This window comes from Suillus discolor (assembly GCF_016758755.1).
Source record: "Suillus discolor strain FC423 chromosome Unknown F5147scaffold_41, whole genome shotgun sequence".
In the NCBI taxonomy this organism is placed as follows: Eukaryota; Fungi; Basidiomycota; class Agaricomycetes; order Boletales; family Suillaceae; genus Suillus; species Suillus discolor.
The window spans coordinates 102,937-123,940 of record NW_024541288.1 but is presented as its reverse complement, the minus strand read 5'-3'; the positions used below and the strand labels follow the sequence as shown (position 1 = coordinate 123,940).

The following is a 21,004-nucleotide window of genomic DNA, read 5'->3' as shown; positions in this document are numbered from 1 at the left end:
ACCAAGCATCGAAGTATATTTTGGTATGTATTCGTTATAAACATTCCCCGAGACGAGTAGTGAAAACTTCCAAAGGTCAGATTTCATAGAAATGAACACTGTCAGTCTACCCTCAAGAAATCACCGATAGCCTTGAAGTAATAATCCCTATCCTCGAAGAACGCAATATGACTCTTCGCAAACCTGACCCACTTAACTTTAGGTATTTTCTCGATGAAAGGAGCAATCACGTAGTCCTGAGCTCCCTCTTCGGGCCCATTTGTGACGAGGGTAGGACATGGAATACGATGAAGGCGGTCAATCACTGACCAAGTTCTCAATGAACCAGTCGAGTGGAACTGTGCGGGCCCTGACCTGAATTTCAGGACTGAGCTCAGAGTCCTCCGGAATTCGAGTGGTTGGGCTGCTTACATGGCATTCGACACGGTGGGATCTTCTTCTACGGAAGCAAACGAAGCAACCAGCTCTTCAGGCCAGGGTATGGTCTGGCATGTGTGCTTGTTCATAAAGACTTGGATGGCTGCTTGATACTCCGCCGATGAGACGGTGCCTTCTCTCTCGTGTTTCAACACCATCTCTTTGAACTCTACCGGAAAAGCTTCCAGATATCCCCGCATACTCTCTTCCCACAGTTGCTCCGAGGGTGGAGAGCTGGATATGACTAGACGATGAAGGCCGGGAGGTTGACGTTGGGCGACATAGTCAGCAGCCAGCATCCCTCCCCACGAGTGCCCCAGAAGGTCAAAGTCGCTCTCGACACCGAGCTGCACGAGAAGGTTGTCGAGTTCGTCCATGAATAGTTCTGGGGTCCAGAATTCGGCAGGTTTGTCGCGAAGATGGGTGGATTTTCCGATGCCGAGTTGATCATAAAAGATGACTGGGATGTCGTATAGAGAATAGATCTCGGTATGCGATATCATGTAGATATGAGACATCCCGGGACCTCCATGGAGCGTGACAAGTGGCCGTTTGCCTGACTTGAGGTCACCAACGATGTTGTACCAGGTTTGGTATGTCTCGTCACCGACTTTGAAGTCGACAGTGCCCGTGGTACTATTCATCAGTGGGGTAGGCAGTGTTATTGGGAATTATAGACATTATTCTTTCAGATAAGGCTCGTTAATATAGCAGCTGTGTGAGAGACGTGAGATCTTGAGACGCGGCATATATAGGTCCTCTTCAATTGGCCATGTGGAATCGGCGAAAAGGTCCTAGATTGCAAATATTGCATCTGGAAAGACGGAGGCCGAGGTCTACCCGTTATCAACATGACGTCCATAATAGGGACTACTTCGGCGCTTCACGTTGCAGATAATCGCCACGGTTCAGTATACCAAAATTATCTCCTACAGCTTGCCCACAGCCTTTGCGAAAACATGACTGATACGAATGACTCTTCTACGATTCCAAATGCCATCATGTGTGATTGATCCAGAGCAGGATAATACTTTCCGTGCTCTAGCAGCTACCAGTGGATACCTCAGAGTCGGAACAAGATTCGCTTGAAATGTCCGCAGTGTGGAACGGAAATGGAGAAACCTCGGTATTGCTCAAAGGGTCAGGAGTCGTATATCTAAATACTGTTGTGGGAATTCATCGAGTGTGATACAATCACTTTCAATGTTGGAATTCATTGTATTGCTCACCAGAGGTAGGCCTTGCCACTGGGACGACACTGAAGCTTTGAAGTCTGAAGCGCTGATGCCGTGCATATGCAGTGCCAAAAGAAAGACTGGTGAGAGCACTATGATCGACACAGATCGAAACCTTACCCCAAATCGCAAGTTCCTATTCCACAACGACGGGATGGTAGAACACAGTAGGCCGCTGGAGCTAGAGAGAGCCATTGATAGTACTGCGCCTATGTGCTCGTTCGCGATCAAGAGCCTCGATAACTGCTGCGCGAAGGTATGCAGTAAAGGTTTCAAGGAAGCGAGTGATGCATTAAAGCTTGAAACTGTGAAGACAAATGTCGGACGCATGTAGCCAGTGCAGTTGGTTATGACTGGTTAGGAGCAGACGGTGATGGCGAACTGCCTCGTGTCTTGGGCGTCTATGGAAGCGAAGATGGTTAGCGTGGTGAAGCGACACAAAAACGCATAGTATGCGCACTTCTGTAACTTAGAGAAAGACACCCACAATGTCTCGGTCGTGCTCAACATCATCAACCTCCAGTAAAATGTCACAGCTCATTCCAAGCACCACACCCATTCGAACTTTTGAAGATCATGAGGACTCCGTAATGGCAGTCGCAGTGTTCCCCGATAATCGACGAATGATTACGGCTTCGGAGGACAAGACACTTCGTCTTTGGGACCCGGAGACAGGTGTTGTGTTGAAGAAGATGGAAGGGCATAGCAGTGGGGTGCAGGCATTGGCGGTGTCACGAAATGGTCAAATAATAGCAAGCGGTGATTGGGAGGGAGAAGTCATCGCCTGGCACGGAGAAACTGGCGAATCCATCACCCAACCCATCAAAGCCCACTCCATAATAATCAACTCGGTGGATTTTTCACCGGATGGAATGGTGCTGGCCACTGGTTCAAATGACGAGACGGTCAAGTTTTTGAGTACCAAAACGTGGCAGATGCAAGGAGATCCAATCAAGTGCGATAACGATGTCAACTGCATTCGATATTCGCCTTCTGGTGAACTTCTTGCCATCGCAACATACAGGAATATCCAAATTTATAATCAAGGCACAAGGGAACAAGTCGCATCTTTGACAGGTTTCAGTTTATCATGGAATATGTCACTCACGTGGACGCCCGATGGCACACGCCTTCTTTCAGGAAGTGATCGACATGATCCTACCATACGAGAGTGGGACACATCAACCTGGCAGCAGGTCGGTCATCCATGGAAAGGCCACACTGAAGATATCAACGCCATTGCCATTCATCCCACTGGCACCCTCGTCGCTTCTGCATCTAGAGACAAGCATGTCCGTGTCTGGCGGCTCTCAGATCAACGAACCATCGCCATATTCCAGCATTCATCCGCCACGACATGTGTCACGTTCTCTGTGGACGGCAAGCACATCCTCAGCGGAGATAGAGATAGGAAGATCTCAGAGTGGGCAGTACCAAAGGACGCTCATTCAAAGGCGAGTTTCCATTTCTGACTCTAATTACACAATTCGAGCATCCTTCGTGCAGATCCTTAACATCACAACAGCCCGCGATGCATGTCTGACTGGGGACCTGTCTATAGCCGAAGAGCTCCTCACTCAAGAGATCCACACCAACGTCGACAACTTTATTTCATATGCCAATCGTTCGTTCGTCACGGCCCGGAAGCACGACTGGGACCATGCTCTTGATGATGCAATCCAGGTGAGATGGACTGACCCATCATGACCCTTTTACGAAAGGCTAACTTTTATCCGTAACGTAGTCTATCAACATTCGGCCATCATTGGTAGGCTTTATCTCTAAAGGCATCGCCCTCTGCGGAAAAGGCCACGTCCGGGAAGCAAGGATAGCATTCGACGTTGCATCCATGTTCACCAACCAAGATTCAGAAACCAACCAATTTCTTCTCTTGATCAAGGTACATTCAATTCGTCTCCCATGCTATCTGCTTCATCTTGTATTCCAGGCTATCGTACTCTTCAGCGCAGATCAACACGAGGAAGCAATGCTGCTCATCAAAGACCTGGCTGTCGCTTGTCCGAACGTCGATCTTCTCGCGCGTCGTGTCGTGGAAGTGAGTATCATGTGGTCACACTCGATCATCAATCCTGATCTTTTCAACTCGCACAATAGACATATCTACGTGTTCAGCTCGGAACCAAAGCTTTCGATGGCGCGCATCACGACGAAGCCGCTGATCACTTCACTGCCGCTGTTAAGTCAGACGCTTTCTCATCAAAATACATTCATTTAGCATACCAGGACTTGACCGTGGTGCGTCGACATGATGCATATATAATGCTGTCCATAACCTAGTGCTTTGTCTAGCTCTTCGGCTGGGATCTCGAGTCCTTGTTGCTAACTACACACCAGAAACGGTGCCAGGCATTCCTTTCGGCAGGTAAACTCGACGAAGCCCTCGAAGCACACAAATACATGACGGACGCCATCGACGACTTTGCGAAGGCCAGCTGTCTCGATTGGTCCAACGGCAAGTCTTCCGTTATGTCACACACGACTATCATGCTCACCCGTATGTCACTCAGGGTTCAAGGAGAAATGCAGCACGCTCGCTGCGGACAACGACCGCATTCTTGGTGTATGTACCTCTTTCCTTACCTCTTTCGATACTGACTATTATGCAGGCAGAGATCCCTGGGCAAGAGCAAGATGGCTATGATGCAGATCCCAATTTCTTCTATGGAACACATCAAGTGCGTGCACGAGCGTATCCTTCTGTTCTCTCGCTCATAATTCATCACAGCATTCTCATATTTCCAGGCCAAGACTTCAACAACGCCCTGGGCGCTTCAAAAGAGTCAGGCTCGCTATGACGAGGAGGCCTCAACAAGCTCCTGCTCCTGCTCCACCCACCACCTCACCGCCAGTCGCTGTCAAAACTCATTTACGACACCTATTCTCCCGGTCACCCCATCGTGCAACGCCGCCTGTTGTCGAGGTTCCTTTTGCCCAGGGTCGACAAGTGCGCTCGGTTATTTTTTATAACCGTTTCTTGGGTATCTCACACTTAAATCTACAGCGTAATACTGCAGCGGGCGCTCCTGGGAGTGAGCACTCCTTGATACGCGATGAAGACCCTCTTTCACCGGACCCCAATGCGCAACAGCACCGACAACAACAACAGCAACAACACCAGCAAGCAGTAGCAGTCCATATAGACCCTGGGGAACATGGAGGCGGAAAGTCCTGTGTCTGCTGCTAGCGGGTTCCTGAATGTCTCTCGAATACTTCGGTCATATCGTCGAACTTGTTATGATATCTTTATTCACTGGAAGCAGTATTTTATTGATAGGTGATTGATTGATCAGTACATCCTTTAGATTATTTGGAGAGTTTTTCCTCCGTAACGATAATGAACCTCCCATCCATCTGTAAAGCTTGACCTGCGCATAAGTTGCTGAATGTGGGTTATCGTGCGCGTGTGCAACCAGAGCCATTCCGCATCTCTTGTTGACTGTACAGACCAGTATACAGTGGCAGGACGTGCAGCGGTTCGAGTCTTTAGCGACATCATTCCACACAGCACCTCGTGTCAACACTGCCATTCGCATCGAGAATCTGCCCTAGCGTGTCTGACCTTTGAAAAATAAAAATCAGACGTCAATAGCGCGCTGAAATACTACATCAGCGACTGGAGGATGCGAGGGAGAAATGGTGACTGGAAGTATATGACTCGGACTTGCGTAGTCACTGCGTTGGCGTCAATTTTGACACAAAAGTATGGCGCCAAAGCTTGCTGCATATGTGACTGATGGTTCTGGGAGAAGTGGGACGAGGTCCAAGAGAACAAGCGTATTGAAGGCAGAACCGTCTGTGTTGTCTTCCGAAGTATCAGGATGAGCGCGTGGTCCTTTCAGTATTCATTGTGAGAAGTTCACAAGCCAGTGCAGCACGTGGTGGCTCCGATCCCGCACAATAGAACCTAACGTTCAACCGTCTGGTGGGCGAGACGCTCATTTCGGCATGATTGGTGATCGTTGGCGCTCAGAGCTGGTGATATCAAATATTCACTAGTGTGTGCTGTTAATATCCTTGACAGGTTGCCATCAGAACAAACATACATTGTCGCTAGGTTCGATAGCTCTGCAGTGATCGTATGTATTTTATCTCTGCTCCAACTCTTGAAGGGACTTGGAAGTAGGAAATGTGCGTGACTCACCCGATTACCTATAAAAGGTATTCGGTTGGGCACGAGGGGCGAGCCACAGATGCTGGTAGTCAATGAACGAGTCTGGATAATAAATCTATCAGAAAATCTATGAAAAAAAATATTTGAAGTTAAGTTGAGGCTGACCCGCCCCAGACTTAACCGTAGTGATCATGAGAGGCCAGCGCGGCATGATGCAAGCCTGGGATGTGGCGTTCGGCGCGCCAGGTTTGGGCAGCTTGTCCAACGATCGTTTCTCGAATTCCCCCGTGCCCATCGTCGTCGTTCGCACGGAGAGAAAGTTCAAGAAAGTAGTTGTCAAGAGACGAGCCGATCCAAAGAGACTCCCATTATGACCAGCAAGCAGGCATCGAGTTTGTATACGTACCCATAGTCACCCTGTATTTCTAATGCCTGAACGGAAGTCTGACTTCTGCTCAACGTATGGTTCAAATTGATTTACCATAGAGAAGTTCTTGGTTGGATCTAAGTGAACACTCAGCACTTAGCGTGAATGGCGGCACCAAAATGAGTGCTCAGTCGCTGACTTCTTCACAAAACAGAACTACAATTGCAGTAAAAAAATACTGTAATAATTCTGTAAGTAAATTCCATTCAGGTCATGAACCAGGTGTTGATATAAGCACTTACAACCATTACAATTGACGGCAATCGTTGTGCAGCCAGTTACATTCGCGACATGCCAAATTACTCTTTGAATGAGTCAGAAAAACATCGAGCCTTGCATCATCGCAGATCCACGATCTCCAGCGGGACGTCTTTCATTTGCACGTGGCCCTTGTCTGCGTCCTAAACAACCGATCAATAGCTGTGGACGAACCACTCCAGAAGCTACGCACCGTGTAGATCGGCACCTCTGGGTGCGGGTGGAAGGCTTCCTTGACATTGCAGTCCAAAGTCGTTTGCAAGCCTGGGGGATCGGTGAGGCGGAAAATTCCAAAGCTAACCGTGAAAAGAATTAAGACACGAGTAGTATGAGCAATGCGGTACGCACTTTGGAGTGAACTTTGGGGCGCAAACAACGACAAAGGACTCCGGAAGCATGGGCTGAAATCCAGAATGTGTATGTAGATCAACTTCGTAAAGGGCAGGTAAGCAAGAGGTTTTGTGCTAAATTTAAGGACCCACAAGACTGTGAAGGATGCGTATGAATATAACGAAGATCGTTAGATGGAGATACACAGGACAACCGGAGGAAACATACCCATCCCAAGGTAATCAAAGATCGTTCTTCCGTGAAGGACGAGTCTTCCTCGTCCATAGCGCAGGTATCGCTTGTCGAATGCTGCCTTGGAATCAAGAGTGTCGTGACAGTAAATTTATTTTCCGAGGAATAGTCCGCAAGTTTCGCGATTTCGTGCCGTATTCAGCGATGCGATAGACAGGAACCGCGGAAGGCATTCTCGTGGAAAGCTCACAGTTTTCAGGTCGGGCACTTGGACGGGATCGCTGGCTTTACAAGTGATCCGTGCAGACTCTGAGGAAGCAGTCCGGTACCGGTCGCCATCGATATGACGTACGGGAGCGGGAGGGGGTGGAAGCGCAGCCTGAGGAGCTCGTGCAAGAGAAGAATATGGGGCTGCAGAATCAAAGTAGACGTCAGAAGTCGACCGCGTCGTATTCTGAGAGTATGGGTATGACGCCGGCTGACTCGGCAAGACAACCACAGATGGATCAGGAAGTTGATTAGTAGACAATTGAGAAGATTCCGGTACGAAAAGTAGGGAAGATCGTACAAGATTAGTGGGCTTGAGAATAGGGTAATTAAACATTGATTGCAGGGAAGGTGCGTAGCCTTGCTTGAGTTGGTGTTGCGACATGAGTACTGAGTTCTGGGTATTGAATGTGTCCATCCGGTGGAACAGGTGATGTTGTGGTTACTGGTGCAGGATAAGACGGACTGAGGGGACAATGAAATACTCACGTCTTCAAGCTTGTTGGAGTTGTAGCGCAGTTCCTATATGGCTAAGTCTATAAATGCATAAATTCAAGATTGGAGGACGCTCACCTTGTTGGGCTCTCGATAGGCATAAGAAGTGGAGCAACGTCTTCATAAAAGTGTGGATCCACAAAAGATGAACGCTGGGAGCCGCCTGCAGACGTCGCAAGTATGGGAGAAGGAACAACGCTACAGCGAGCTTCCGAATCCCGCGCAGCGAACTCTGCTCCCTCTTGACGTGTTAGAATACTCTCTTGTTCCCGCCTGCGTCTTCATCTTGTTCGTCTCTTCTGCGATCTTCATGCTTCCTGAACTCGTCATGCTCTCTCCGTTTTTCCACAGCGCTCACGGGCTCAGAAGGGGTGCCTTTGCGATTGTAGTACGCCGAATCGGATAGCTTTGCGTTTGCAGTGCGCCTAGCGGCTGCCAACGTGTCTTGAACGCGTCTTCCTTTTTCTTGCTCCTGGTAAGTAGATGCAGTGGCTGTGTCTCGACTCATCTTCGCTTTTCCTACGCTTCGAAACTTCACCTGGTACTGTCTTCAATCTCGATCCCTTGATCATTAATGCTGCCAGAATGCGATATATTGAAATTTGTCGGTCTGTACTACTGTGCTCGTGAAATCAATTGTGCAGTATCGTTATGCCATTCATTTTGATCAACATCATGCCTTCGTTTCTGTGATAGGTTTGTCTATATGGCAAATATTGCCCCTTCAAAGCTTCAAGCTTCAAGCTTCGAGGCTTTATGCTTCCTTCGGCACATTAATGGGTCTATGGCCGATACTAGTAATTCATGATTAGCGCCTCAACGTTAACATCCAGTCAACGTGTTCGCCATGCTTTGATTTGGTTAAGGGTATTCGGCTCATGCCAGAGGTTTTCTCATTTCTCCCACCTACTTCTTACACCCTCACTTCGCTTACAGTAATCGACTACATGAGTGAAGACAATAGACCAGATGCTCCTCCAGAAACCTGCGAGCCACCCATTCATGAAAACTCGGTATGTAGTCTCAAGGGCTTACTCAATGTGGATGAGCGCTCATGGAATTCCTCGCTGCCTCCGACGCTTTCTTCGTCCAGAGCCGACCCCGTTGTCGAATCAAGCAGACTATTCAGAAATCTGCAAAAGGCGTCACCAAGAAACTTTCTGTGAGTAGGCCCGGGTTCCCTTATTCTGAACATAGCTGACATTGTGCAGAAACCCTTCAAGTCTTTCCGCAATCGCACTCCTGCAAACCAGAACGCAGACCTTCGAGATGCTTCAACCACCATGGTCCAGAACGTCGAAATGGAGGGGGCTTCATCAAGTCAGAAAATCGAGGTAAGTGCTCGAACTTTCTATCATAGTCCTTCGGTTTTCTTACAGGTGCCTCTATCCTTCCAACAACAAGCATCTCACCGCAGCTCAAATTCTCAGCGACTCCGTGAACCAAGGGTTGCCTGGAGAGCCTGCTTCACAGGTATTTTCGTCAAGTACTTAGAGTTTCTTCTCTAATTTCGGCGATCACGCAGGTTCAGGCTGGTCCTTCTAGGGAGGAGGAAGGTACTGATACTCAATTAGTTGGCGCTGAACTTCAGGCTGCATGTGATAGTGCACAAAGCATGAGAGTACCAGGGAAACATGCGACTTCTGCGGCATCCGCCGCCGGCAATGCCCCAGCGGGTCTCGCTGCCGCGGCTGATTTTGAGAAGACGTATCTCCAACCCCTCAAGATTATCGACGGTGTCCTTGACAAGATCGCGGATGTATGAGCTATTCTTGTCTATTGGAAGCGAACTAATCAAGTTGTATAGCTACATCCCTACGCAAAGATGGCGCTGGGCGTGCTGTCTGCTGCATCCAAAGTATGTTTGGTTTCTCTCAGAGTGCAGGACACTGCTCAGACGTCATAACTCTCTGTAGATTATAATCGCTCAAGCAGAGCGCGACAAATCGATATGTAGTCTTCTCGAGAAATTGGCCGAAGTTTATCGCTTCATGACTCTGGATGAAAATCTTGGCAAGATTGAATCGATGCGCGGTATCGTCGGAAAGATCGTGCAGCAGACTCATGAGTGTGCCCGTTTCATCAGGGACTACTCGGAAACGAAGAGCTTTTGTGCGTCCCCAAGCTATCGCACTTCGTACATGAATCTTACACTTTCATCATAGGGACGAGACTCAAGAAAAATGTTCTGTCGGAAACTGACAACACCATCAAACAGTACAACGACACTTTGGACAAACTTATGCAGCAATTCCGGGACCAAGTTGATCAGGACGTGGCCGTCTTCGTCCAACGTACGGGTAAGGAGTCTGACATGCTTTTTTTCGTCTTTGCATTGACTCATACACTTAAAGGTGAAACACTCGATCTCAGCGGCATGGTTTACGCAGGGGGCGCAGGAGTAGTTACTGGCAAGCAATGTCTGTCAGGCACTCGCACGGACATTCTCTCCCAAATCACCACGTGGATCAACAACAGCGAGGATTCCGTTCCGCGTGTAATGTGGTTATCCGGCCCTGCAGGCAAGGGCAAATCAGCCATCGCGCACACGATCGCCAATTGGTTCAAGGAAACGGGAGGCCTCAGTTCATGCTTTTGTTTTGATCGGCACAGAGAAGGAGATCGTCGCCACGAAAAGATTTTCTCCACCATCGCGCTCGATCTTGCTGATCGTGATCCAGGGATGAGACGAGTGTTGGCGGATGCAGTCAAGAATGCGACCTCGCTCAAGAACACTACAGACATTATCCAGCAGTGGCACGAGCTTCTCATGGGACCGCTGAAGAAGTTCCCTGCGTCAAGCGTGGGGCCTGTCTTAATCGTGATCGATGCGCTGGACGAGAGCGGCGGAATAAAGACGCGGCAGGACCTTCTCCGCATACTTGCTGGTAAACTTCAGAACGAAAAGGTTCCCCAAATCACTGAACTCCCTTCGAACTTTCGGATTCTCGTCACCTCTCGCCCTCTTCCCGATATCGAAAAGGAGTTTGAAGGTGTTGATCATATCGTACCCTTGTCCATGGACAAGATTCCAGCAGAAGTAGCGGAGTCCGACATCCATGCATTTGTATCTGACAAGCTAAAAGGTCTGCCGCGTTTTGGGCGCCAGGAGTTTGCAGACCTCGCTGCGAAAGCTGATGGACTTTTCGAGTGGGCACGTCTTGCATGCGAATACATTAGGGACGACCTTCCTGGCTTATCCCCAATGGATTGTTTCAATGCTGTCGTGAATAGCAATCCTGGGGAGCGGAAAAACTTGTTGTATGATATGTATCGACTCATCTTAACAGAAATCATGCCAAAGGATAAGTACACAACGGCCCAGTACGAGCAAGCAGTAGGGAAGTTTCGTTCCGTGATGGGCCAAATACTTGCCACAGCCGAACCCCTCCCTTTAGCTTCACTGAATGCTATGCGGCAGCATTTCCCGGAGGACCACGACCATTACGAAGTAGATGTAGTGGTAAAGCGGATGGGATCCCTCCTCAGCGGCACTACTGACTCACATACCCCCATCCGACCCCTTCATGCGACCTTTCAAGAATTCCTCACGGACAAATCATCCAGCGGAGACTTTTTCATCCAGAGAACGAAGTCGCAACAACGCGACCTTGCATTTGCGTCACTGGGAGTAATGATGGCCCGAAAAGATGGCCTTCGCTTCAACATCTGTGATTTGAAATCGTCGTACCTCCCTAATTCCCAGGACACAGAACTGCCTCAACGAGTCAAAACATCCATTCCCCCACATCTCTCCTATTCCTGTCGATATTGGGCCACGCATGTTGAAATAACAGACTTTGACGATCAGCTAGCAAAGGAAATAAAATCACTCTTCAACGACGAGCGACTGATGTTCTGGATTGAATCACTCGGACTTCTCGATGCAATCAGCGGTGCAATTGGTGTGCTTCCACTCGTTGCCAAGTGGCTGAAGGTGAGCACATGCCTATGAGGCAGGGTCGGACGAACAGCTCATACATATATACAGGACCATTCTGGATACAAAGATTTGCGGTCCGCCACGATGGATGTACAAAGATTCATCCAAGTGTTTGGCGGCATGATATTGCACAGCACGCCCCATCTGTATTTATCAGCACTCCCGTTCTCACCCGTCGACTCTACGATGGCTACCAAATTCACACCCGGGTTTCCGAATACCCTTCGTGTGGTATCTGGCCGCGATTTGAACTGGACGGTTGTTGAGGCCATAATCATGGGGCACACTGGTGCGGTTGTGTCAGTCTCGTTCTCACCGGATGGTACTCGCATCGCGTCTGGTTCATGGGATAACACCGTGCGGCTGTGGAATGCAGCGACGGGACAGCCATTGGGTGAGCCCTTGAAGGGGCACACTCGCCCGGTTTGCTCAGTCTCGTTCTCACCGGATGGTACTCGCATCGCGTCTGGTTCGGAGGATAACACCGTGCGGTTGTGGAATGCAGCGACGGGACAGCCATTGGGTGAGCCCTTGAAGGGGCACACTGGTGCGGTTGTGTCAGTCTCGTTCTCACCGGATGGTACTCGCATCGCGTCTGGTTCATGGGATAACACCGTGCGGCTGTGGAATGCAGCGACGGGACAGCCATTGGGTGAGCCCTTGAAGGGGCACACTGGCGCGGTTGGGTCAGTCTCGTTCTCACCGGATGGTACTCGCATCGCGTCTGGTTCATGGGATCACACCGTGCGGCTGTGGAATGCAGCGACGGGACAGCCATTGGGTTGGCCCTTGAAGGAGCACACTGGCGCGGTTTACTCAGTCTCGTTCTCACCGGATGGTACTCGCATCGCGTCTGGTTCGGAGGATAACACCGTGCGGCTGTGGAATGCAGCGACAGGACAGCCATTGGGTGAGCCCTTGAAGGGGCACACTCGCCCGGTTTTTTCAGTCTCGTTCTCACCGGATGGTACTCGCATCGCGTCTGGTTCGGAGGATAGCACCGTGCGGCTGTGGAATGCAGCGACGGGACAGCCATTGGGTGAGCCCTTGAAGGGGCACACTGGTGCGGTTGTGTCAGTCTCGTTCTCACCGGATGGTACTCGCATCGCGTCTGGTTCGGAGGATAACACCGTGCGGTTGTGGAATGCAGCGACGGGACAGCCATTGGGTGAGCCCTCGAAGGGGCACACTAGCGCGGTTTACTCAGTCTCGTTCTCACCGGATGGTACTCGCCTCGCGTCTGGTTCGGAGGATAACACCGTGCGGCTGTGGAATGCAGCGACGGGACAGCCATTGGGTGAGCCCTTGAAGGGGCACACTCGCCCGGTTGTGTCGGTCTCGTTCTCACCGGATGGTACTCGCATCACGTCTGGTTCGGAGGATAAGACCGTGCGGCTGTGGAATGCAGCGACGGGACAGCCATTGGGTGAGCCCTTGAAGGGGCACACCGGCGAGGTTTGGTCAGTCTCGTTCTCACCGGATGGTACTCGCATCGCGTCTGGTTCATGGGATCACACCGTGCGGCTGTGGAATGCAGCGACGGGACAGCCATTGGGTGAGCCCTTGAAGGGGCACACCGGCGAGGTTTGGTCAGTCTCGTTCTCACCGGATGGTACTCGCATCGCGTCTGGTTCATGGGATAACACCGTGCGGCTGTGGAATGCAGCGACGGGACAGCCATTGGGTGAGCCCTTGAAGGGGCACACTGGCGAGGTTTGGTCGGTCTCATTCTCACCGGATGGTACTCGCATCGCGTCTGGTTCGGAGGATAACACCGTGCGGTTGTGGAATGCAGCGACGGGACAGCCATTGGGTGAGCCCTTGAAGGGGCACACTCGCCCGGTTTTTTCAGTCTCGTTCTCACCGGATGGTACTCGCCTCGCGTCTGGTTCGGAGGATAACACCGTGCGGCTGTGGAATGCAGCGACGGGACAGCCATTGGGTGAGCCCTTGAAGGGGCACACTGGCGCGGTTGGGTCAGTCTCGTTCTCACCGGATGGTACTCGCATCGCGTCTGGTTCGAACGATAACACCGTGTGGCTTATGAAAGTGCTGCCATCCCCCGACTCCACAGAGCCAGATCCCTCTGCATCTCCACCGCATCGAAGTGCCGCATCTCTCACTCAAGAAAGTCGTATCACCCCAATCAACACTTGTGACCATCCCCCCATTTCCTTCTCGCCCTGCCTGAAACACGCCTTACCCAACTCTGCTGACTTGCTCGAACCCACGTCTGATCATCATTCTAATTCAACCCCTTTCTTGCTGCAGCTTGATGGATGGATCATGGGACCCAAACATGAGCTCCTTTTCTGGGTACCTCCCGGGGCCGCTTCCCGACGCTTGTTTTATTCTCCCGACATTGCAATAGTGATTCCGAGAGGAGGCGTTGAGCTTGACTTGAGCCGCATGGCACATGGGACGCGCTGGTCGAATTGCCGAGGCGCGTGAGTTTTTAATCTTTACCATCTGTCCTCGCAGTTGCTAACATCAATCTCTCCAGCTCCACGTAACGATGATTTTATTGCTGCAATATCGAGTGTACAATTTTATTCTATGATTCCCTTCCTATTTTATACCTAGCACCGATCCTGAATTTATGATTGTCCGACTGAACGATGCATTGGACAGCAAATTGCACTGTTGCTGCTGATTCGCGGCGAAAACTAATTTCATCAGAGACTCCCTTAGACATCTTGCTGATGTGTCACAGGTGCTTCGGTATCCCTGATCTCATCACTATCAATCTCGATCAAAGTGTATGTGATGAAGCGGCTCAACCCCGCACGTACAGAGACATAAGGACGTGCTGGTCGACTCATTCTGACGAGATCTTGTGCCTGCCTCTTACAGACGGAAGCTGGTGCCACTGGCCTCAACCTAATGATGATACTACCTGCGACAACGCCCACTTGAAGGTTCTACCCCTACTGACTAATGACTGAGGTATTCAAATCATTGTGGGTTCACGGGCCGTAAATTTCACACAGTTCCATAACTCTACCACTGGGGCTGCACACGGTGCATGCCTTAACCTCGCAGGGTCCTATTCTTGCTAGTGAACAGAGCACATCCCATCCCTTCAAGTATTTTGTCGTGCGTACATGCAAGGCTATGGCTCTGATCGCGGCCCTTGGCGTTATCGTCTCTTTCTAGACGTGCCCAGATCCTGAAACGCTGCACAGCCTGCATAACTAATATCTCAAGCGACGGAAGGAGCCTTGGCACTTCTCTCCAGCCTCATGTTAGTTCAGTCAACGAGGACAGATATCTAATCATGGATTTACGCCTCCCAAATGGTGTCTGGAACTTGAACTGTGTCTTCGATGGTGCGTGTTATGAGGCACCACAAATACACACTCCCCCTCGCATCTTATTGAACAGTACAACATCTCCTATGCAGGGCATGGAGGGCATGAAACAGTTGACCACCTTATCTCCGAATTGCCCTCCCTTTTAATGGCTGGATTGTTGCCCACAGCGACCGACTTGGAGGGCGTCTCAGATGTTCTCACCAGGGCGATTTTTGAAGTGGATGAAGCAATAAAACGGGACTTTCTCGAAATATTCCCTGAACAAGTCGACGAAATCGCTACGATGTCAGATATAGCAGTCAAAGCGCGGGTCAACGACCAGTCTTCCGGAGGACTTAATTATCAGAAAGCCCTACGTTGTTTGAGGGGATCTACAATCTTATTAACGCTCGCCGACCCTACGAGGAAACATCTTTGGGTGCTAAATCTCGGTGATGGCTTAGTAGGTAAGCCGAGGTGAAGGTTCAAGCGGAAATCACTGACATCGACTTTTGAGCAGTGCTCGGAAGTAGACGAGACGCGAGTTCACAATGGAATGCATCCATATTGAACGACAATCGCAATGGCAACAACCCTGCTGAGGCCGATCGCATCAAAAGGTAACACCCTGGCGAACCAGAATGCATCTTCGACGATAGAGTGCTCGGTAATCTTGCTGTCACGAGAGGTAAGTCTACCGAATGTGTTAGATCAGTTGATCAGTTGATCTCACTGTGATGCGGCGTCAAGCTGTTGGCGACCACAGCTTCAAACTGCCTCGCATCTACATTGAGAAAATATTTTTGAATGTAGAACCGGGATTTCGTGTCCCTGCTGCGATTGAATCTTTCATTCCACGAAATCTGAGCCCACCGTACGTCTCGAATCTTGCAAGCGTTCGTTATGTCGACCTTCACGAGCAGTCAAGCTGCGACTGCTTTATCTTAATGTGTTCAGGCAATGCTGCGCTTGTTAAGACACGCTCTGGGCGCAGAAGACATCGACAGAGTCTCATGTATGCTTAACGTAGACATGCCTGTTCCTTACATGGATGATACGACTGTCATCTTACAAGTGCTGTAGTATCCGATACAAGGGCGTGTGCATGTAGGGGGTAACGGATGCGGATTGTACAGATGCCAAGTGTCAGAAATGCTGCGTTTGTAAATTATAGATAAAAGTCAGGAAAATATCGAGCCCTGCATCATCGCAGGTCCACGATCTCTAGCGGGATGTCTTTCATTTGCACATGCCCCTTGTCTGCGTCCTAAACAACCGATCAGTAGCTGTGGATGAACCACTCCAGAAGCTACGCACTGTGTAGATCGGCACCTCTGGGTGCGGGTGGAAGGCTTCTTTAACATTGCAGTCCAAAATCGTCTGCAAGCCTGGGGGATCGGTGAGGCGGAAAATTCCAAAGCTAACCGTGAGAAGAATCAAAACACGAGTGGTATGAGCAATGTGGTACGCACTTGGGAGAGAATTTTGGGGCGCAAACAACGGCAAAGGACTCCGGAAGCATGCGCTGAAATCCCGAATGCGTATGTAGATCAACCGACGACATAAAGCCTTCGTAAAGGGCTAGTAAGCAAGAAACTTTGTGCTAAATTTAAGGACCCACAAGATTGTGAAGGATGCGTATGAATCTAACGAAGATCGTTAGACGCAAATGCACAGGACAACCGAAGGACACATACCCATCCCAAGGTAATCAAAGATCGTTCTTCCGTGAATTGCAGGACGAGCTCTTCCTCGTCCATAGTGCACGTGTCGCTTGTCGAATGCTGCCTTGGAATCAAGAGCGTCGTGACAGTGAATTTATTTCCTTTGTCTTTCCCAAGCAATAGTCCGCAAGTTTCGCGATTTCGTGCCGTATTCAGCGATGCGATAGACAGGAATCGCGGAAGGCATTCTCGTGGCAAGCTCACAGTTTTCAGGTCGGGCACTTGGACGGGATCGCTGGCTTTACGAGTGATCCGTGCAGACTCTTGGGAAGCAGTCCGGTACCGGTCACCATCGATATGACGTACGGGAGCGGGTGGGGGTGGAGGCACGGCCTGAGGAGCTCGTGAAAGGGAAGAATACGGGGTTGCAGAATCAAAGTAGACATCAGAAGTTGACCGCGTCGTATTCTGAGAGTATGGGTATGACGCCGGCTGACTCGGCAAGACGACCACGGATGGATCAGGAAGTTGATTAGTCGAAAATTGAGAAGATTCCGGTACGAAAAGTAGGGAAGATCGTACAAGATTGGTGGGCTTGAGAGTGGGGTAATTAAACATTGATTGCAGAGAAGGTGCGTAGCCTTGCTTGAGTTGGTGTTGCGACATGAGTTCTGGGTATTGAATATGTCCATCCGGTGGAATAGGTGATGTTGTGGTTACTGGTGCAGGATAAGACGGGCTGAAGGGACAATGAGATGCGCCCCATAATGACGAGGAGATACTCACTTCTTCAAGCTTGTTGGAGTCGTGGCGCGGTTCCTATATGGCCAAGTCTATAGATGTATAAATTCAAGATTCGAGGACGCTGACCTTGTTGGGCTCTCGATAGGCATAAGAAGAGGAGCGACGTCTTCATAAAATTGTGGATCGATAAAAGATGAACGCTGGGAGCCGCCTGCGGATGTCGCAAGCATGGGAGAAGGAACAACGCTACGGCGAGCCTCCCGCGCAGCAAACTCTGCTTCCTCTTGACGTTTTAGAATACCCTCTTGTTCCCGCCTGCGTCTTCGTCTAACTTCATCGTGTTCGTCTCTTCTGTGGTCTTCATGCTTCCTGAACTCGTCGTGATCTCTCCGTTTTTCCACAGCGCTCACAGGGGTCACGGGCTCAGGAGGGGTACCTTCGCGATTGTAGTACGTCGAGTCGGACAGCTGTGCGTTTGCAGCGCGCCTAGCAGCTGTCAATGCGTCTTCCTTTTTCTTGCTCCCGGTATCTATCTGTAGACGCGGTGGCTGTGTCTCGACTGATCGCATAGAATACCGTGCCTCATCTCCCCTTCGCCTTTCCTCACGCTTTCGTTCGGCATCTCTACGAACTGCTTCTTGTGCTAGCCATCCGGAATCGTCAAAGGGGGAGCGTCGACCATCAGCTTGTTGCCTGTACTCCGTGTGCCTGCTCCCCTCTGGGGGACCGGTTGATGACGACGGTCTGCTATATTCAATGTTTTGCATTCTCCATCTTTCATAGCGGTCGACGATGATTGGTTTGATTTCGCCAAGATCAAGAAGAATTTGTTGACCGTTCTGAAAGGAGAGTTAGACAGAGTCGCACCGAGATCAATTTTACGAGGGATCGATGAAGAGCGTATCGTACTTTGATAAAGTACGTATTTCATGATCGGAAGAGACGAGAAAGGCAGCAGGCACGAGTTACTCACAAGACCAAGATTGTGGCGTTGCGTGGGTGACAGTAAAGTGTAGTACTCCTTGTGCATCGGAAGCTTCTCAAGAATTATCGTCGCAGACTTTGCATATTCCATGAAGGCTTCGTCAAGTTCACCAGCCTCGGCATATGCTCTACCAGCTTTCCGGAAGCCATCTGCTTTCTTCAGCCATTGCTTGAGACCTTTCGAAGGATCCCAAAGGTTGGAAAGAGCACGTTCTGAGAGCTCTGCAATTGTTGAAGGCCTCCGACTAGATGGGCTCGGTCGTGGAGAGGGTCGGGGCACATTTGCATAAGGCGAACTCATGATGGAACGAAAGCAAGAGCATCTAACCACCACCGCTCGTAACGTCCCGACATCTCGTACTTACCATATTTGGGACGAAATGCCTCCGTGTGGCTGTTCTGGTCCGTTGATTGGCCGAGATTGGGCTTCTGGAACTTGGATGGACAATTGACCAAGTACTACATATACACGTACAACAAGATCAGCTTCTTGCGCAGCACGCCCCTTAGCTCCGAAGTCGATCTAACAATAGCTAACACCCTATTGTCAGCCACGAACAAACAGTACTTGGAGCATAATTCTTTCGAAATGTCTATGTGAACATGGTAGAAGGCAGAGTGCGAGTGTGAAGGTAGAAGCACGTACGAATCTCCGGGAAAGCGTAGACTCTAGGTGAGATTTACATTTTGCGAGGTTCCTCGAAGTTCAGAGTCAGCTGTGATAGTCGGTCTTTAGTTGCTATTCCGTAGACTGAAGTAGTGCAGTCGCTGTGGCCCGTAAATCGGGGCACATGGTATTGTAAAGGGTCCGTAGGTCCATTTCGCCGCCCTCGCAGCGTCGCTGTTCAGTCTCATTCGTCCAGAAAATACATGCTTACATTCTTGCCTCACAGGCCATGCGATAGTTCTTCAAGCAAAATACTCCAAGACCGAAATGCTTACGATGACGCATTTAAGCAGACACGTCATATCACTCGAACCGGTTTTCCGTCAGCCACATTTGTCGGGTTATTCGTGGCACCTATTGATAGGGAAAAGCCTGGTCTCAGTGTCAGATGGCTACTCTGGTCAGTATGTGCTGTACATCCTTTAAACGCACACTTTTCCCTACATGATACTTCCCCTTCTAGTGCCTCCCTCGATCTTGCAAGTCAGACTTGAATCCTAAACCTCTTCACTCGAACAGCTTCTGCTAGCAGAGTTTTGATCATACAAACCATATTAGTATGTACCCCTCAATTTCGGCGTCCCAGTGGGGTTCTCCCACTGCTCCCAAGAAAGCTCTGCTTATTCATGGGTTAACTGCATGGTCCGGTTCATGGGAGGGCCTCGCTCAGCGATTAGTAGCAGAAGGTCAGGTTTTATGATACCATAGCGATGATGCTCTGTTTTCAACATGCTTCATAGGCTTCTTTGTCATAGCGCCGAATCTCCTCGGGCATGCATGGAGACGAGGCACCGACTACCGTATGTCCACCCTTGCAGAGGATCTCCGACCATACTTCAACAAAGACACATCCTACGACGTGATTATAGGTCACTCTCTTGGAGGCACAATAGCCTTGTCGCTCTTGCAATTCTTGCCCAAAACGAAGGAAACGGCTATCATACTCCTCGATCCCCCTCTCGAGCTTGAGGGGACAACTGAAATGATTAAAAGTTGGATTCTGAATGAGGCTACGAATATCAAAACCATCGAGGACTTAGCTGCTGATCGTGGTTGGTCACGACGTGACTGCACGTTACATGTATTATCAGTTTTAATGTGCGACCGTACTACTGTCGAGGGAATCTTCTCGGTAAGATTGCAACTTGTGGACATGGTGAATGTTGCTGACACTTCTGCCGTTGTTACGAACAGCATAACGAGCCATGGTCTTTCAGTGGCCTGCTCAAAAACATCCCCCCTCATGTGAAGATCACCGTGCTGGCATCAGATCCGAAGGCCGGCGCCTTTTGTGATCCGGAGCACATCCCTTGTGACGTTGAGAGACTGAATGTCAGAGTTCTTCCGGGCATCGGCCACTGCATCCAATGCGAGGATCCAGATGCTATCATGGACTTAATCCAACTACCAAGAGCGAAGCTTTGAGAGGTGCGAAGAAGAAGCGTGTTTCGTGGTTTCATGGCCAATTATGTGTCTAGGACTTCCTGTTGGAACCTAGTCTCCGTTCGTACATGAGGTATTGCAAAGCATACAGTAGTCTAACTATGCCAAGATATCAGTCTTATGCTTGAAAGAAAGATACAATGTTCCCTTGCTATTGCTACAGCTCAACTTCGTCGAGTTCACTGTGGGTCCACGTCAAGCGGTATCACCTTGGACCGCTTCCGACTCGATAGCATTGCATTTTCGATGACAACGTTCTCACTCACCATTATAACCACGCGATCGCTGGTATAACATCACTACCGCAGACCTTATCGACAATCCCCCAAGGCTTGAGCTTGTGTGAGAGCTTCGAGCGAGTTCATGCATGGGATCATGTAGTACTAGTACGATGCACTGCATGTGAAAGAGAACAGTGTTGATAATAACACTATCGGTTACCATCAGACAAACCATGCCAAAAGCTAGTAGCGCCATGTCTCTGGCGTTCAGCGGCAACAGCCACCATCGGGA

At 49.9% G+C, this 21,004-nt stretch overlaps 8 protein-coding genes across 8 annotated transcripts; 5 read left to right on the top strand and 3 right to left on the bottom strand.

Moving 5' to 3' along the window:
- Positions 1-95: 95 nt before the first annotated feature.
- On the bottom strand, positions 96-1,184 carry F5147DRAFT_265068 (proline-specific peptidase). Its single transcript, XM_041428935.1, has 2 exons — positions 412-1,184; positions 96-354 (listed from the first exon to the last, which is right to left on the bottom strand). The coding sequence occupies exons 1-2, from the start codon at positions 1,059-1,061 to the stop codon at positions 102-104; spliced, it is 903 nt and encodes a 300-aa protein (XP_041290857.1). The 5' UTR covers positions 1,062-1,184; the 3' UTR covers positions 96-101.
- Positions 1,185-4,048: 2,864 nt separating this feature from the next.
- On the top strand, positions 4,049-5,030 carry F5147DRAFT_762103 (uncharacterized protein; the record flags this gene model as incomplete). The annotated part of the gene is made up of 6 exons (XM_041440571.1): positions 4,049-4,125; positions 4,181-4,233; positions 4,280-4,348; positions 4,399-4,617; positions 4,675-4,838; positions 4,976-5,030. The coding sequence occupies exons 1-6, from the start codon at positions 4,071-4,073 to the stop codon at positions 5,028-5,030; spliced, it is 615 nt and encodes a 204-aa protein (XP_041290856.1). The 5' UTR covers positions 4,049-4,070.
- Positions 5,031-6,377: 1,347 nt separating this feature from the next.
- F5147DRAFT_762102 (uncharacterized protein) lies at positions 6,378-7,643 on the bottom strand (the record flags this gene model as incomplete). Its single annotated transcript, XM_041440570.1, has 7 exons — positions 6,378-6,400; positions 6,454-6,612; positions 6,663-6,765; positions 6,818-6,899; positions 6,952-6,976; positions 7,028-7,108; positions 7,242-7,643. The coding sequence occupies 6 exons, from the start codon at positions 7,641-7,643 to the stop codon at positions 6,550-6,552; spliced, it is 756 nt and encodes a 251-aa protein (XP_041290855.1). The 3' UTR covers positions 6,378-6,400; positions 6,454-6,549.
- A 255-nt stretch (positions 7,644-7,898) lies between these two features.
- F5147DRAFT_807845 (uncharacterized protein) lies at positions 7,899-9,918 on the top strand (the record flags this gene model as incomplete). The annotated part of the gene is made up of 10 exons (XM_041443389.1): positions 7,899-8,141; positions 8,237-8,361; positions 8,450-8,550; positions 8,690-8,766; positions 8,847-8,915; positions 8,965-9,087; positions 9,158-9,226; positions 9,279-9,512; positions 9,561-9,611; positions 9,670-9,918. The coding sequence occupies 10 exons, from the start codon at positions 7,899-7,901 to the stop codon at positions 9,916-9,918; spliced, it is 1,341 nt and encodes a 446-aa protein (XP_041290854.1).
- A 3,821-nt stretch (positions 9,919-13,739) lies between these two features.
- F5147DRAFT_638370 (uncharacterized protein) lies at positions 13,740-14,312 on the top strand (the record flags this gene model as incomplete). Its single annotated transcript, XM_041432975.1, has 2 exons — positions 13,740-14,143; positions 14,200-14,312. 2 exons carry the CDS (start codon positions 13,740-13,742, stop codon positions 14,207-14,209), a joined length of 414 nt encoding a protein of 137 aa, XP_041290853.1. The 3' UTR covers positions 14,210-14,312.
- A 541-nt stretch (positions 14,313-14,853) lies between these two features.
- Positions 14,854-15,613, top strand: F5147DRAFT_807842 (uncharacterized protein; the record flags this gene model as incomplete). Its single annotated transcript, XM_041443388.1, has 3 exons — positions 14,854-15,025; positions 15,100-15,456; positions 15,510-15,613. Coding segments are annotated over 3 exons (633 nt in total), but the record flags the coding sequence as incomplete, so codon positions are not given.
- Positions 15,614-15,826: 213 nt separating this feature from the next.
- Positions 15,827-18,768, bottom strand: F5147DRAFT_264956 (uncharacterized protein). Its single transcript, XM_041428934.1, has 8 exons — positions 18,371-18,768; positions 17,524-18,236; positions 17,440-17,472; positions 16,687-17,392; positions 16,611-16,635; positions 16,462-16,558; positions 16,307-16,409; positions 15,827-16,256 (listed from the first exon to the last, which is right to left on the bottom strand). The coding sequence occupies exons 1-8, from the start codon at positions 18,680-18,682 to the stop codon at positions 16,194-16,196; spliced, it is 2,052 nt and encodes a 683-aa protein (XP_041290851.1). The 5' UTR covers positions 18,683-18,768; the 3' UTR covers positions 15,827-16,193.
- A 407-nt stretch (positions 18,769-19,175) lies between these two features.
- On the top strand, positions 19,176-20,625 carry F5147DRAFT_703977 (Alpha/Beta hydrolase protein). Its single transcript, XM_041437872.1, has 4 exons — positions 19,176-19,448; positions 19,512-19,734; positions 19,789-20,180; positions 20,243-20,625. The coding sequence occupies exons 2-4, from the start codon at positions 19,608-19,610 to the stop codon at positions 20,471-20,473; spliced, it is 750 nt and encodes a 249-aa protein (XP_041290850.1). The 5' UTR covers positions 19,176-19,448; positions 19,512-19,607; the 3' UTR covers positions 20,474-20,625.
- Positions 20,626-21,004: the final 379 nt, after the last annotated feature.